This window comes from Chamaea fasciata, unplaced genomic scaffold, assembly GCF_029207755.1.
Source record: "Chamaea fasciata isolate MVZ Bird 193981 ecotype frontalis unplaced genomic scaffold, bChaFas1.0.hap1 SCAF_1, whole genome shotgun sequence".
In the NCBI taxonomy this organism is placed as follows: domain Eukaryota; kingdom Metazoa; phylum Chordata; class Aves; order Passeriformes; family Sylviidae; genus Chamaea; species Chamaea fasciata.
The window spans coordinates 133,101,361-133,115,321 of record NW_027094086.1 but is presented as its reverse complement, the minus strand read 5'-3'; the positions used below and the strand labels follow the sequence as shown (position 1 = coordinate 133,115,321).

At 43.0% G+C, this 13,961-nt stretch overlaps 1 protein-coding gene across 2 annotated transcripts in view; it reads left to right on the top strand.

Moving 5' to 3' along the window:
• The first annotated feature begins 7,544 nt into the window (after window positions 1-7,544).
• The window catches only part of ST8SIA6 (ST8 alpha-N-acetyl-neuraminide alpha-2,8-sialyltransferase 6), a 45,301-nt gene continuing 38,884 nt past the window's right edge, over window positions 7,545-13,961 (top strand). The window contains exons 1-2 of one of the 2 annotated variants that reach the window (XM_066198500.1): window positions 7,545-7,827; window positions 8,063-8,158. In XM_066198500.1, coding sequence (XP_066054597.1) covers window positions 7,733-7,827; window positions 8,063-8,158 — 191 coding nt within the window. In that variant the 5' untranslated portion in view covers window positions 7,545-7,732. Of the gene's footprint in view, window positions 7,828-8,062; window positions 8,180-13,961 lie in introns of both variants that reach the window. The other variant, XM_066198488.1, reaches the window with a different exon arrangement.

Sequence of the window (13,961 nt, the reverse complement as noted above, 5' to 3'; positions counted from 1 at the left end):
TCCCTTCTGTTCAGATGACACTCACTCTTCCTAAGCTACATTTGGTTTTCCTCTCTGCTAGACCTTATTTCTTTTCTGTCAGGCCATCAAAGGCACCGGATATAATAAACTAAAATGCACTTTCTCTGGAAGTACAGTAATTGAGAGGGAGACAAATAGATAAGTGACTATCTGAGGACCATAAGAGAGATTCTGGCTTACCCAGCACACAGATTTTGCAGGAATGGCAGTATATTTGCAGAGCCTAATGAAAGTGAGCCAGGGCTGCAATACAATCAGCAAGGCCTGTCACCGAGGTATGGGATATCAGCATATTTACTGAAGTACCATGCCCAGCACTACATGCTTAGAGGAGAGAGAGAGAGAGAGAGGAAGAGAGCTAAGCCAAATTGATGATGATCTGCTGTGAGAAGGAAAATGTCCTAACTCCCTCCCTTGGCCTCTGCCTGCCACCTTCCATGCCCCCAGCCCTGGCAAAGGCCTTCCAAAGTTTCTCACGTTCTCCCTATGCCAGAGAGGGGCTGTGCTGCTTTGCAGCTGCCAGGAACAACCCCAACCCACTGCCAGTCCTCTCCCCAGCAGGACCGCAATGGTCATGCACTGGCTGAGATGGCTCTCTAATATGTTGGCATGAATCCCATCATGTTTTGGCCCATTTTGGACTCTGGTCTATAACCAACATGGTTCAGACAGAAAATTTCTTCAGAATGGAGAAAAAAAGACATCTGAAACAACTCTGGTTTACAGCAAGTATTCCCAGATGTCTGTATGTCTTGATAGCTCTTAAAGTACCCTGGATTTATTTCTGTTTGGAGGCAAAGGCTTTTGTTTCCAGTTTATAAATGGCTCAAGATGTTACTAGACAAACAGAAATAAAGAACTGTGCATAGTTTTTTCTCCCCTTGATTTCACTGATGATTCTGAAACAGGAAGCCATCCTAATGCTTAAAGGTAGATTTTTTTTTTGTTGTTGTTTTTTATTTTTTTTTTTTTTGTTTGTTTGTATGGCTTATTTTCCTATGTATTTCTCTTCCCAGGATGTGCTGAAGATTCAGTGACTGTCTTGCTTTTCCCCATTACTGCATGGATATGCCCCCTGCCCTGTGTAAACACTGATATTTCACTTCAGAGACACACTGAGCTTTCAGAGGACTCTGGCACGTCACCAGAAGCTCAAGACTGGCCCCAGGTTGACACGTGCTTAAAGCTGCATCTGAGCTAAGGGTCCTTGTCGAACCCTGGCTCTCAAGCACCCTCACAATTACTTTCCTACACAGCTCCATGACTTATGGGACATGGTTTATCCTCCAGAAGATCTCTTTTTCACAGCAAGGTATCCCAGTCACAAGCCTCATCTGGCTGATTCCACTGTTGACACCCACATCCCTCACCTGCACCCCTTTGGCACACCTCTTGTATCACTGCCTTATCAGCATTAACTTCACCACTGCAAATACCCTAACAAGTACCTGATGATAGGAGAAGGAAAATCTAGGATTTGTAGCTGCTATGTTTCTATGGAGCATTCAACAATTTTAACTGCAGAAGAGACTGTGAGAATCACTATTATGTAAGAACATACTTAGGCTGCAATCTGGGCAGTTATATTTTTAACTCTATTTAACGAGGTTAATGGCTTTTTCCCAGTTTAAAGACAGAGGTCCTGTTTTTCTTCCTCCAAACCCCTCAAATCCATGAGTTCATCGTGCTCTGTACCACTTCTTTGGTATCCTTCCACAGCAATGAAGAAGCTTATGCCCATACTTTGGCACGGGATTCTTCCTTATTTTTCCATTTACTGTACTCTGTGAACTTCAACAAAGGAAATACAGGAATTTAAAAAAAAAAAAAAAAAAAAATGGAAAAAGAAAAGAAAAGAAAAAAAGAAAAGTCTCTAGCTCTTTCAGTAGACTGTGACCCAAAAAGACATTTGGAGGTGACCAGTCAGACCACCCTCCTGGATGAAACTCAGTGGATAATCTTCCCATCCCAACATTAGGCCTTCAAACACCTGCCCCTCTTTTTTTCTTCTTTTAAGTGATCCCTGCGATTTGCTCATATCATGCATTTATTTTTCTGAATTGTTGCTCTGATTTTTCATAAACATAAATGATGCTGACTGATCAGCACACCCCATTACTTGTATCATAAAGATGATTCTGGACTTCACTATGGTTTCTCTTTTCTATCACTGTGTATTTTATATGGACACTTCAACAAACATGTGATCCCAAATGGGATTTTTCTACAAATGGGCAGCTGGACACACTGTGTCACACTCAGTGATGGAAAGAAATGTTTAGTTTGACTTAATTACCTCAACTATTGACCACAGTGCCCAACGAGAACACTTCCATTATGTGACATCCCTGGGGGCATATTCCCCTTTCAGCCATGCAGGCATTTCAAAACCCTCTGGAGCTGTACAGTCAGTCTGCATGCTGATCTATGATGAGTAAATGTTGCTCCAACAGTTTTTGTCAGTGTTAATTTACTTGCACTGTTTGTTTGCTTGGGGTTTTAATAATTGTATTAAAAGTCTTTGCTCCTGATGTATTTGACATTGTGCCATTGGTCCATTAGGATTTGCTTGAGTGTTGTGCATTATTTTTAATTTGCATTCACAGTATGCTCTGTAATAACTCCCACTGAATTCTAGCAATGGATGCTGTGAATTTGTATTAACAGCAGTGCTGTTTTGTGCAACTGTAGTAAAATTCTTTGGAAAAGAATTCTTAGTGCATCATCTCCTTTAGCAAAGGAGATCAGAGTTCCAAATAACAACAGAGACTTGCAAATTGTTCCTGGGCTAATTGTAATGGAAGGATTCATTTTGGATGGAAATCATTGGCACAAGCTGCTGTTGATGCCAGAAGTTTACATGGTTTCAAAAAGCAATTAGACACAATTATGGAAGAAAAATCCATGAAAGGCAACTAAACGCACAGCTAGCTCTAGTTCAGAAATTCCCTGAGCCATTGATTGCTGGAAGCTGAGAAAGGGTCCTAGGGATGGATCACTGCACAGTTCTTCCCTGGGATTGTGCTACCGGGCAGTGCCTGAAGAACATGCTGTTCTAGTCTGACCCAGTATGGCCTCTAGCACAGTGTCATGTTAAGATGTCGTGCTGAGAGCCTTCAGGAATAAAAGAGAATGGGGAAAAAAAATTATCCCCCTTCAGGTTAACAACTTGCAAGCTTTCCGGTTTCTGAATTAAAATCCTCCTTTGTACCTAATTGTAATTGAAATCCTCTTGGCCCATCAGCTTCCTTTGGAAAAGCATACACACCAGGCTGAACTATGGCCATGGGCACATGCCTGCGGAGCCTTTAATTGGATGAAGGCTCACACAGTGGCTGGCAGTAGAGCACTCATTTTCACTAGTTACTGGCCTCAAGTTTGCTTATGCTACAAGATGCATTTTTGGCAATGAGCATTTATCTGCCATTGGGCTGGATCATCATTGCTAAAGAAGAGATGTGGGTTTCTCAGTTAAACTAAAAAAAGGAATCAGGTGAAGAGCACACAATATCTTACTCTGACAGATACGAAAACATAGCTTTCAACAGTGAAAAATCATTAATTTTGTGCACAAAAAGCAAGTCCTGCTGTTGGTTAGAACAGGGAGCTAATAACATCAGGTCATGGGCTCAATCCCCATACAGGTCATTCACTTAAGAGTTGGACTCGATGACCCTTGTCTGTCCCTTCCAACTCAGAACATTCTGTGATTCTGTAAGTATGACATCTTATGAGACACTCAGAGTCCTGAAGACTTCTCCATGCGCCCTGATTTTTTTTCACCTTGACCTTCTCCAAATAGTGACTGGTGCTTGACTGGTAGAGTCATCACTGGCACACTGGATGAACATCTCAAAGTGATGGTACATGTAACTGCTTTTAAACACCTAATAATTTAGCTAGGTTTATGTAGATCTCAACAGACTGATTGCTGTCTGAATTTAGTTAATAAATTATTATTATAATAAAGCCTACTTTTTAAGTTACAGGACACAAAATCAAAATTCTGTCCTAAAAAAAAAAATAGAGAAAAAACATTTAGGCAAGATAAGAGGTATAGCAGCAACAGCCACACAAGGGGATTATTTGATTTGAACTTTTTTTTTTAATTATTATTTTAATGGGGTCCAGGAATGCATAGCTTTTTGAGATCTTCCTTTAGTGGGATGACTGGGGTCATTTGATGTCCCAGAGTCTGGCAGACGGCACCTTAATTCTTGCAGTTTATCATTATGTAAAACCATGTTGCCCAAAACTGTGGGTGGAAATAAATGAAGTTGTGAAATGCAATGAACCAATGACTTTCTCCCAGTTTGAAACACATATGTTTCAGTTTTGTGAATTTGCTGGAAGTTTTTTAGCTAAAAGCACTCACATTGTGAGTGCACTAAAAATACCAAAATAGCTGTCTCGCACCAACACCTCACTCTGGGGACTGTTATGCTTCCCCAGAACATGGGGCTCCAGTTTCACTGAACATCTTTAGTATCTTTCTCTTCTTCTTAATTATAACAGTCATTTCTCCTCCGATTTGCAATAACTAATATCCCTATGACAGCCATTGCTTAGATGAGAAGGCAGCACTAGGAAAGCATTTAATGAACATTAATTGCTTCTTAATATGATTTAGCTGCTGGAAATAAGAAGGCTAAGCTGGCTCCATGTGACCAGCAGCCCCACAGGCACCTCCACCAGACTCCTTTCGAGATGCAATCCTGCTAACCTGGGGGACAGCAGCCTTTCATGGATGACAACCAAGGCTGCATTTTGCTTTTCCAAATTAGCAGCTAAGTAGGGCTGTAGGAGCTCAGTAACAAAGTCATGATGATACCACCTGGCTGATTAGTGATCTTTTCCTTCTGTGCAAGCCAGCAATTATCAATTCCTGCTGACTTCAGAAGCTAATGGGAATCAGAGGATGGGGGATGCTGCCAAGATGCAGCAGCTTCCAGCTGTGAAGAGGATGACGAGATGGGACAGAGACTCTATGTGCACTGCTAAGTCTCTGTCTTTTACTGTGTGGCATATTTGGCACCTGTGCCTTTATAATTTTCACCCTCTGCATTACATTACCTGACACCATCACTTCTCACATGCAAGAGAAACTCGGTCTTTTGAATCCAGCATTCCTAAATTTGAATTCTGATTAAACATTGATTCTCATCTCACCCTTTAGTAGGGTCGCATAACCTTTCTATTGTTCCTAGATGCTGTGTCAGGAAATTAAGGCTGGTAACATTCAAAGATACTGCAACAATCAATCAATACATGTTTGTAAACTTGTTAGTAAACAATGAGCACCAAGTGCCAAGTCTAGTTTAAACACGTATAGTTTATAATCTTCCCATTTTCTTTGCAAGAACTTTAATATGACATAAAGATTAACCTTCTGATCTCGGAAAAAAAGAATCTTTACTGGTATTATAGACTAGCGTTGGCAGCAGACCTCTAACTTGAAATATGATGTCCTCACTGGCATCACTAAATTTCCCATGGATTAGCTGACAGTGATCCCTCAGGACTCAAGGGAAAACTGTATTGCAGAGGGAAGTGACAGTGAAGGCAAAACCCAAATCTTTTTCTGGACTGTAATTCTTAGTCATCTTTCATTCAGAGCTGGAATTGAATACCACTAGGCTTTTAAGATGAAAGACTTCTTGTTTTACATAGGGTATTTAATGGATATTATGAAATAGTTGATGATATCCACTAACGTAAGCAGGAGCCTTCATGTTTTACAGAGGTGATGGGGGATTGGTATTTCTAGTACCTGCTGATCATAAGTACACACGTATCTTGAAAAGCTTGACTCTTGGCCCCATACTTGCTCGTGTACAGAGTCAACTGGTTTATAGGATAGGCCCAAACCAAGCTTTTGGGAAATGGTGATGAATCACTTCCATGTTCCAGACATTTATGATCCACAACAATCTCAAACCAGCAAACTTCTTCAGGACTTCAGAAGTCTTCACACTGGCTTTGTTTTGCTATTACAACTAAGTACCTCAAAGCTAAGAAGACAACTGAGCTGTGCTCCCAGGGGGACTGTGCAAGGAGCCAGTGAGATACCTGCAACCCCTTGGGACATCAGCCAAATGCTTCTAGCTCCCTCCCACCAGCACCCACGGCCCTGCTCACCAGCAAGCTAATGAATGCCCCAAAAACACCATTAGATGTTTCCCTGCATACCCCATCACAATCACAGATGGTGCTGTGCTGTTCCTCTGGTGCACTATAGGTATGCTGCCTCTTATTGTCTTATCTAAAGACTCACAATATCAAGTCTGTGTTACTTTGTCAATATAGTTGCAGCAGAGCTCTTACTTTGAGACTTTCTAGCCATTGTTGGATGAGCAGCAGCTCCAAAGCTTAAGGAAATGCTCACGGATACAGAAAACGTGAAGGATAGGGAAGAATCTGCAAAAACAAGGCATCAGACAGCTCACCATTGAAAGGCTGCTTTAAGTCACAGCATCTCTTTACCCACTCTTTTAATAAAGGGGGCCTAGTTATTGGCATCTTGTCATCTTACTCGGTTTCTCATACCAATGGCTGGCTTGTGAAAGGAACACTGAATGCACCATTAGGTAGAAACACACAAGCTTATTACAGAAACATTTCTTTACCAAAACCAATGCAAATCATAGACTCATAGAATGTTAGGGGTTGGAATTGACCTTATAGACCATCTAGCTCCAACCACCCCCTGCCATAAGTAGGAACACCTTCCACTAGGTCAGATTGATCCAAATTGGCCTTGAACACTTCCAGGGATGGGGCATTCATGGCTTCTCTGAGCAATCTGTTCCAGTGCCTTACCACACTCACAGTAAAGAATATCTTCCTAATGCTCCACCTAAACCTGACTTTTTCAGTTTAAAGCCATCCTGCTTGTCCTATCACTACATGCCCTTGTTAAAAAGTCCCTCTCCAGCTTTCTCGTAGGCCTCCTTCACATACCAGAAGGCTGTAAGGAGGCGCCCCTGGAGCCTTCTCCAGGCTGAGCCAGCCAGCTCTCTCAGCCTGTCTCCACAGCAGAGGTGTTCCATCCCTCAGAGCATGTTCATGGCCCTCCTCTAAACAGGTCCCCATCCTTCTTATGTTGGGGGGCCCCAGAACTGCACACAGTATTCCATGTGGGGTCATTTTTATATATAATATACGTATTTTTATAACATACCTTTTATAAGACAAAATACAGTACACATCGGCTACTAGTTTTCAATTCAGATAAAGAGCTATTGAAGTAGCAGCGACTTCACTACGCTAGGCACGGGGCTGGGCTGCCTGCCCTCACTGGGCAAGCCCCGCACTCTGCCCCCGCGGCCGTCCCGCACGGCGCCCCTCTGCCCTGTTCAAGTTTGGGCAGTTTCGACTCCCTCGGTCCGCCACCCTCGACACCGGGAAGCGGCCCGGAAAGCGCCCGAGCGGCGGCCACCACAGGCCGCCGGCCCAGGCCGCCCGGCGCCGCCCTCACGCCGATGCCGGACACCTCCGCCAGCACCGGCGAGCCGGGCCGAGCCGGGCCGGGCCGGGCCCGCGCGGCGGCCGCGGCGGGAGAGGGGGGGCCGGCAGCGGCGGCGCAGGGCTGCGGGCGAGGGGCGGAGCGCAGAGACCCTGTGGCTGCCATGGCCGCCTCCCCCTCCCCGCAGCCTCCCTTAAATACTATGGGGCGGCCGTAGCTGCGACGGGCGCCGCCGCCGAGCGCACCATGCGGGCTGTCATCGCCTTGGCCGCGGCGCTGGGCAGCCTGCTGCTGGGAGGCTGTCTCCTGCGCCTGGGCGGCCAGCAGCCCCTCCGCGCCAGGTAGGGCGGCCGGGCGGCCTCGCCCGCGGTCCGGAGCCGGCTGGGGAGGGCGGGAGGAGCGGGACGAGCCCCGCGGGGCGCGGCGGAGCCTGGCGCGGTGCCCCCGGCTCGGTCTGGGTTCGGCGCGGGTGCTGGCGGCTCTGAGCGGGTCGTGGGCAGGAGAGCGGCGCCGCTCGCACCGCGTGATGTTCAATCACTGGTCCTGATAACTTTGTTTTCCCGTCTCGCTTGCCAGGGGCTGGGAGGAGGAGGCAGGAGTAGCGGCTGTCACGCCGAAAGTGGTGCGAGCCCTCAGGTCTCCCCTGACGCCCCTTCCTCAGAGCGAGAACAGGTACGGGCTGGCCGCCCGCAGGTGGGTCCGTGAGGTCGGGTCTACAAAAGCAGAAATTCGCCTTCGCTCCGGTTCATTCTTCCTTTTGTTTCGGCAGCTTGATCAGAGAGAACGTTAGAGATTATTAGAGCAAGTGACACTTTGCTCTAACTGTAATGAATTATTTGCTCGTGGGCCCTCTTATTGACGGCTGTCACCCTGCCGTTGGTTTTGAGCCCAATAAAATATTGCGTAGAGCAGTTTTGTTAGTGTACGATGCAAAAAGTGCCGGCTGAATGGCGTGTTCCAGGTATATTTTATTCTTCTTTCCAGGAAGGTGGAGCTGGAGCTCGGTGATACTGTTATTGTAATCTATATTTAGTTAAAAATACAGATTTATCATTTACAACGCATAGGATGAAGGCAAGACATATGAAGCCTGATTTGTTTTGGGTTAGCATCGTACTTTGTGGGAGCCCATTCACTTGATCCTGTGTCTTGACTTTTTAGATCAGTGTTGAGCTTTGCTTTACAGCCTGTTATTTTATGCTGTGAAGTTTAAAATGAAGACATTTCGTAAAATCAGCTGTGAAACACATTGTGCCATACATGCAGACTTCAATACTAATGACTATTGTTTTCATGCTCTTGAGTCCCCACAAACTGTAGGGAAACCAAGAGTGCAGAAGACGGTGGTGTAATCCACACATGAGATAAATACTATGTAAGAAGTAATTTTGAAATATTTTTGCTTTCCTCTTTTACTTGATATGGCCTTATTAACTTTGCAGTTACCATGACTATTATATGTTAGTATATATTATGGTCTAAAACACGTTATAAAAATTAGAAAGAACTTAAGAATTTGGTCTTTCACACTAACTGTGATGCCCTGGTTGTGTTGAAGACAATGATGACTGTGCAGTTAACCTTACTGAGGCCACCAGCTCACCCAATCAAGGTGAATTTGACAGCCTATGCTTTCCTTAAGTAAATGCAAATGATGTTAGTTGTAGTAATGATTGCCGTGTACCCTAACAGTGCATTTCTTATGTTTGTGGTGGGAGACCCTTGTGCTTCCTCCCTCAAAATTTGGAACTTTACAAGCTGTAAGTTTATAGCATCTTTCAAAATTAGAGTGAAAGAAAAGAAACAGAATTCTGCAAATGTTCCTACCTGGTGTTAAGAGCTTCTAGCCTGCTTCTTTTTCCTGTTCTCATTTTTTCCCTTTCTCCCTTTTTTCCCTTCTTTCCCCCTCTTAGTATTGGTTTTGCAGTATGTGCTGTTCTGCTTTGCTTTTTTTGTAGCCATTGCTCTGTTGTTCTCTCCACTCTGTTTTGGGTTATGTCTGTGGTTTCCCCCTGGCCTGTCTCCTCATGCTCTTCTGTGCTAGTTTCTGAGCTGCAGCTCCTTTCGCTCAGCTCTGTGTGCTATACCATGGAGTTGAATTGACTAGAAATACTGGCAGAGAGCACTTCAGAGAACAGTCTAGCTCTTTCCCATCTGCTGTTAGTACACTCACAACTGGAGCAAAGAAAGAAGAAACACCACTTACCAAAGAAGTCAGAAAATCCGTGTCATGTTTTTAACCTTTGTGATAGGACAAGTGAGATTGAAATTTTTAAATATGTATTGTTCCTTATTCTACTTGGAGGATTTTGGCACCAATTTGAAGCTAGTTTTGGTCAGCTTGAAATTGTATTTCTTCATGACCAAGTGACTGCAAAAGCATGTCAAGTAAATAATTCATCAAAGAGTTTCAATTTACTGAAGCTCCTGTAACCGAAGTGTCTTTGGAGAGATGTCTTGCCAGCTGAATCCAAGAAAGGATGTGCTTTCTCACCTGAGTGGTCATGCTCAGTAAGCTGGCCTGACAGGAGTTTGTGGTGCATGTTTGGCTTATGAGAAAGGAGAGAGAGCTGCTGGACTGGACTGACCAGGAGCTGTTACTTCATCCAGAGAGCAGCAAGACTGGGCAGGGAGCCATGCTGGAGGGGTTTGATCCAGGCAGCAGCTGGACTGGGCCTGGCTAAGGGCCATGCTGGAGAGGTTTGATCCAGAGAGCATCTGGACTCATTCAGGAGGTTCAGACCAATCCCTCAGTGATGGAGATGGATGGTCTCGTCAATAGCAATTAGATTCCAGTGTGCAGTGGGGAAGTATGGTTCTCCTAAACAACCCTGATCATTGGAATGGTGTTACTCTGTTATTGACAGCAACGTCCTTTCCTGCATAAGAGGATGTGTGTGGATGTTCCCAGGAAAGTAAAAAAGGAAAAAAAACCTAGAAACTGTCCGTGACCTCTAAGTTTAAGTAATCTAGACAATCTTCACAGTCACAAACTAATCTTTTTTCTTATCATTATTTCCTTTGCTGTTGGAGGCATATTTGTAACCAGACATCTCCCAAGGAATCTCTAAGGCCCTATTATTCTGTTGCCTTGCAGTATTGAAAGCTAATCTGTTCTTTTACTTTGAGTAATTCTTTTAAAAGGATGAAACTGAAGGATGAAAGGAGGAAAAGCAGGGGATTGGATCAGACTCTCTTAGATATTTAGGCAGCTATTATGCACAGCAGTGTTTCAATACAATGGTGACCAGGCACCCAAAGTTTTCTGAACATCTGTGTTTTGGTAAATAATGATGATGTGGTTTGTCTCGTACAGGACACTGCTTACCCCTTTTTCTTGTTCAGCGTTAGCTAATTGTAGCAATGTGACTGCCTCTACAGTGTGACTTGCACGTTTAGTCTTAGGCTTATTTCACAGCCTACTGTGCCTCTTAGTAGGGTTTCTGACTGAGAAGAAAGGCCACTGTTAGTAAGATATGTCTAGTATTTATTCATGGAATAAATTTATTCATGGAATCAGTATTATTTATACTGCAATACTGTATTTTCTAGCAAATTCTCCTATCTATGCCTCATACCGTCGTCTCAATTTTTAAGCTGAAACTGCAAGTACAGTTTATATTTTCTTAAGCCAACGGTACAACCAGAAAAAGAAGTCTTGCATTTTTCCCACCTTCAGACCCCTGGTCTTCCTCTCTCTTTTCCTCTCTCCCCAGCTGTGTTTGTACAGGCATATTTGTTTGTGTAGTAGTTGCATTAATAGTAGAACAGAAGGCTCAGTACTGCTAGTGCTTATCAGGGGAAAATAAAAATAGTAAGAGAAGCTAGGTAGTATTTTCTTTGTTATGAGGCCCAGGGTGTGCCAGGTTAAATTTAGGCAGAAATTCTAGCTCCTATTATACTGCCCAGGAATATGTAGCAGATAAATAATGCCAGCTTCTGCAAGGGAAGTGAAAATAGCACTATTTATGCATACTTGATATAAAAGTAACAAGGCAGCAGTACCCAGAAGAACTGACCACTATTGCTCTGTTACTCTGTGTTGCCAGTTTTAAGGCATTCGCTTACTATTCCCCTAGCTTGCTTTCTGTCTTTGCAGGTCCAAGGCAAGCACAGTGTAGAGACCACTGGGGTAATTGAACAGTGGGAGGAAGTGATTGAGGAGCTATGAGTAAACAAGTTAGTATTATTAGTGTTCCATAGTCTTGATTTCTCCAATTCTTCTCTCAGCAGCAGATCTGTATGCAGGCCTAGGAAATAAACAGCTATACTTAATTAACAATGCTACAGAGACTTGTGCATTCTGTCTCCTGTCAAAATACTGCATTCAGGCAGTCAGAAGGGAAAGAAGAGGCAGGCTAATACCACAATTATGGAGTAGCCTAGTATATTGCACAAATAATTTCCTATGGTTTAGATTAGTCAGCAGTGGGGGTCCACTTCACTAATTTTACTGCTCTCTTAATATTTTGCCCCTTCATTCCCAAGTGATGCTTGCAGTCATATTTAAGGAGCATGTTTTGAACGCATGCCTCATTTATTAGTTCTGTCTAAATGAATAGGTGTTCAGTTGAAAGCTGCTGCCAGGACACATTTATGTTCTGACAGTGGTGAAAGGTTTCCCAGACTCTTTCTGTTCACTTGGGCCAAGTAAAACTGCTCTGTCATTCTATCGTGTGCCCTTGTAACAGGATTTTAGTGTAAGTACCTTATTCTTTCCACTTCACCTACCATGAAGCTTTGAATGTTGCTTGTCATGTTACTTGTCATGCAGTTTATGGATTTTATAAATGAAAAGTATCTGATGTTATACATAACCCTGGTGGATGCACCAGAAGGTCTTTCAAACAATTTAAAGATGCAGTTTGTATTAAAGACCGTATTTAGCATTCCTTTGATAAGCAATACCTCTATAGGAACTTCAACAAAGATAGTAGGATCAGTCCCTTTAACAGTTACTGTGTTTAATGTTTCAAGACAAATTCTTGCTCCTGTGGTTTGATGAAGCCATTTTCATAGTCCATTTCACCAAGAATTTAAATTGTGTATTGCCTTATTAATCAAGGTGTGAACTTTAAAAACATCACTATATTTTTATCATCTGATTAATTTGAAATAGTGTCAAAGACAAGACTTAAGAGCATCCTTCCTAGGCAAGTATGGATTGTGGGTTTTTTAATAGTATTCAACTAAGAGATGATGAGATTCAAATATAAATTAGTCCCTTCAAGGGAGAGATTAAGACAGAAGATATTCACAGTCTGGATAATGCTTTTCAGTGCCATTTTGGTAGAATGATAAAAATGTGCAATTTTGCACACTGAAGTTATCCTTTTTAGCTGGAGATGCTCAGCTGGAACATGTTTGGAGCTCTTGTGCTGCTTCAGACAGACAAGGGCAAGAAGCTATAGAAAAGAGCAACAACTGATTCTGCTGGGTGTGGAGTGAATAGCCAATGAGTGGGATTTTCCCTTACTTTCAGTGTGAACTTACTAGGGAGGTGAATTTTTTCTTGCTTTCACTGCTACCAGACAGTTCAGTTCTGAGAAATTTTGGTTATCTCATCCCACTTTCTTTGTTTCCACCTCATTTTGGGGGATTTCTAGAGGAGTGGCCTTTCAGTCTTCATGTTACAATATAACTCAGTGCACCAGTTTTCCTTTTTCCATCTGCCTTTTTTTTTTTTCTTCCCTACCATTCCTCCATTCCATTTTCCTACTCTGATAACGGGTTGAGTTTGGTTTTGCTTTTAAAGGATGTCCCTTTGCTTTCCCTGCCTGTACCTTGTACCTTTCTTCTCCCGCAGAATGCTGTTACTTGACATTCCTCTCTACCTGGTGACTCCCTGCACTAAGGCTCCCTGTTGTCTCAGGACTGAATGCTACAGGAGCAGCAAAAGGACTTTCCATATAGCTTTCATATTTCTTATTCTAAAGATGGATTCAATCCTTGTCTTAAAGAATTTTACAGTTTGAGGATCTGCTGTCTTCCTGAGAGCAAGATATAGAATAAAAACGTGCTGATAAATATGGCACATGATCTTAATCTACTGTGGATTTATTAAAGTACAGATGGTGTACTTCCTGAGTTCCTAGAATTACCATAGGAAGTATGTGGTCTTCAAGCTGTTCGTATATGATTAAAAAAAGCTCTGTTTTTCAGATTTGGTCCAATGAGATTGGCTTTGAGAACATCTAAGCCCTAGGGAATATACAGCTGAAATTTCCCTGTATCATTAGTTTTATGAGTTCAAACCAACAGAACGTTTCTACGTCAAGTTCTTATTTAGCTTAATAGTTCATGGAGTTACTTGAATGTACCCTGATATCTGTGGTGTTTGGCATGTTTTCTGATTTCATTGTAGAAGTTGTAGTGCTGCTCTAAGTAGTGAACAAGGACTGTCATCCACTAGGTCAGGTAAATTCATTTAGTGGTAAAAATTGCCTTGCACAATTGTCTGAAATGAGCAGAAATT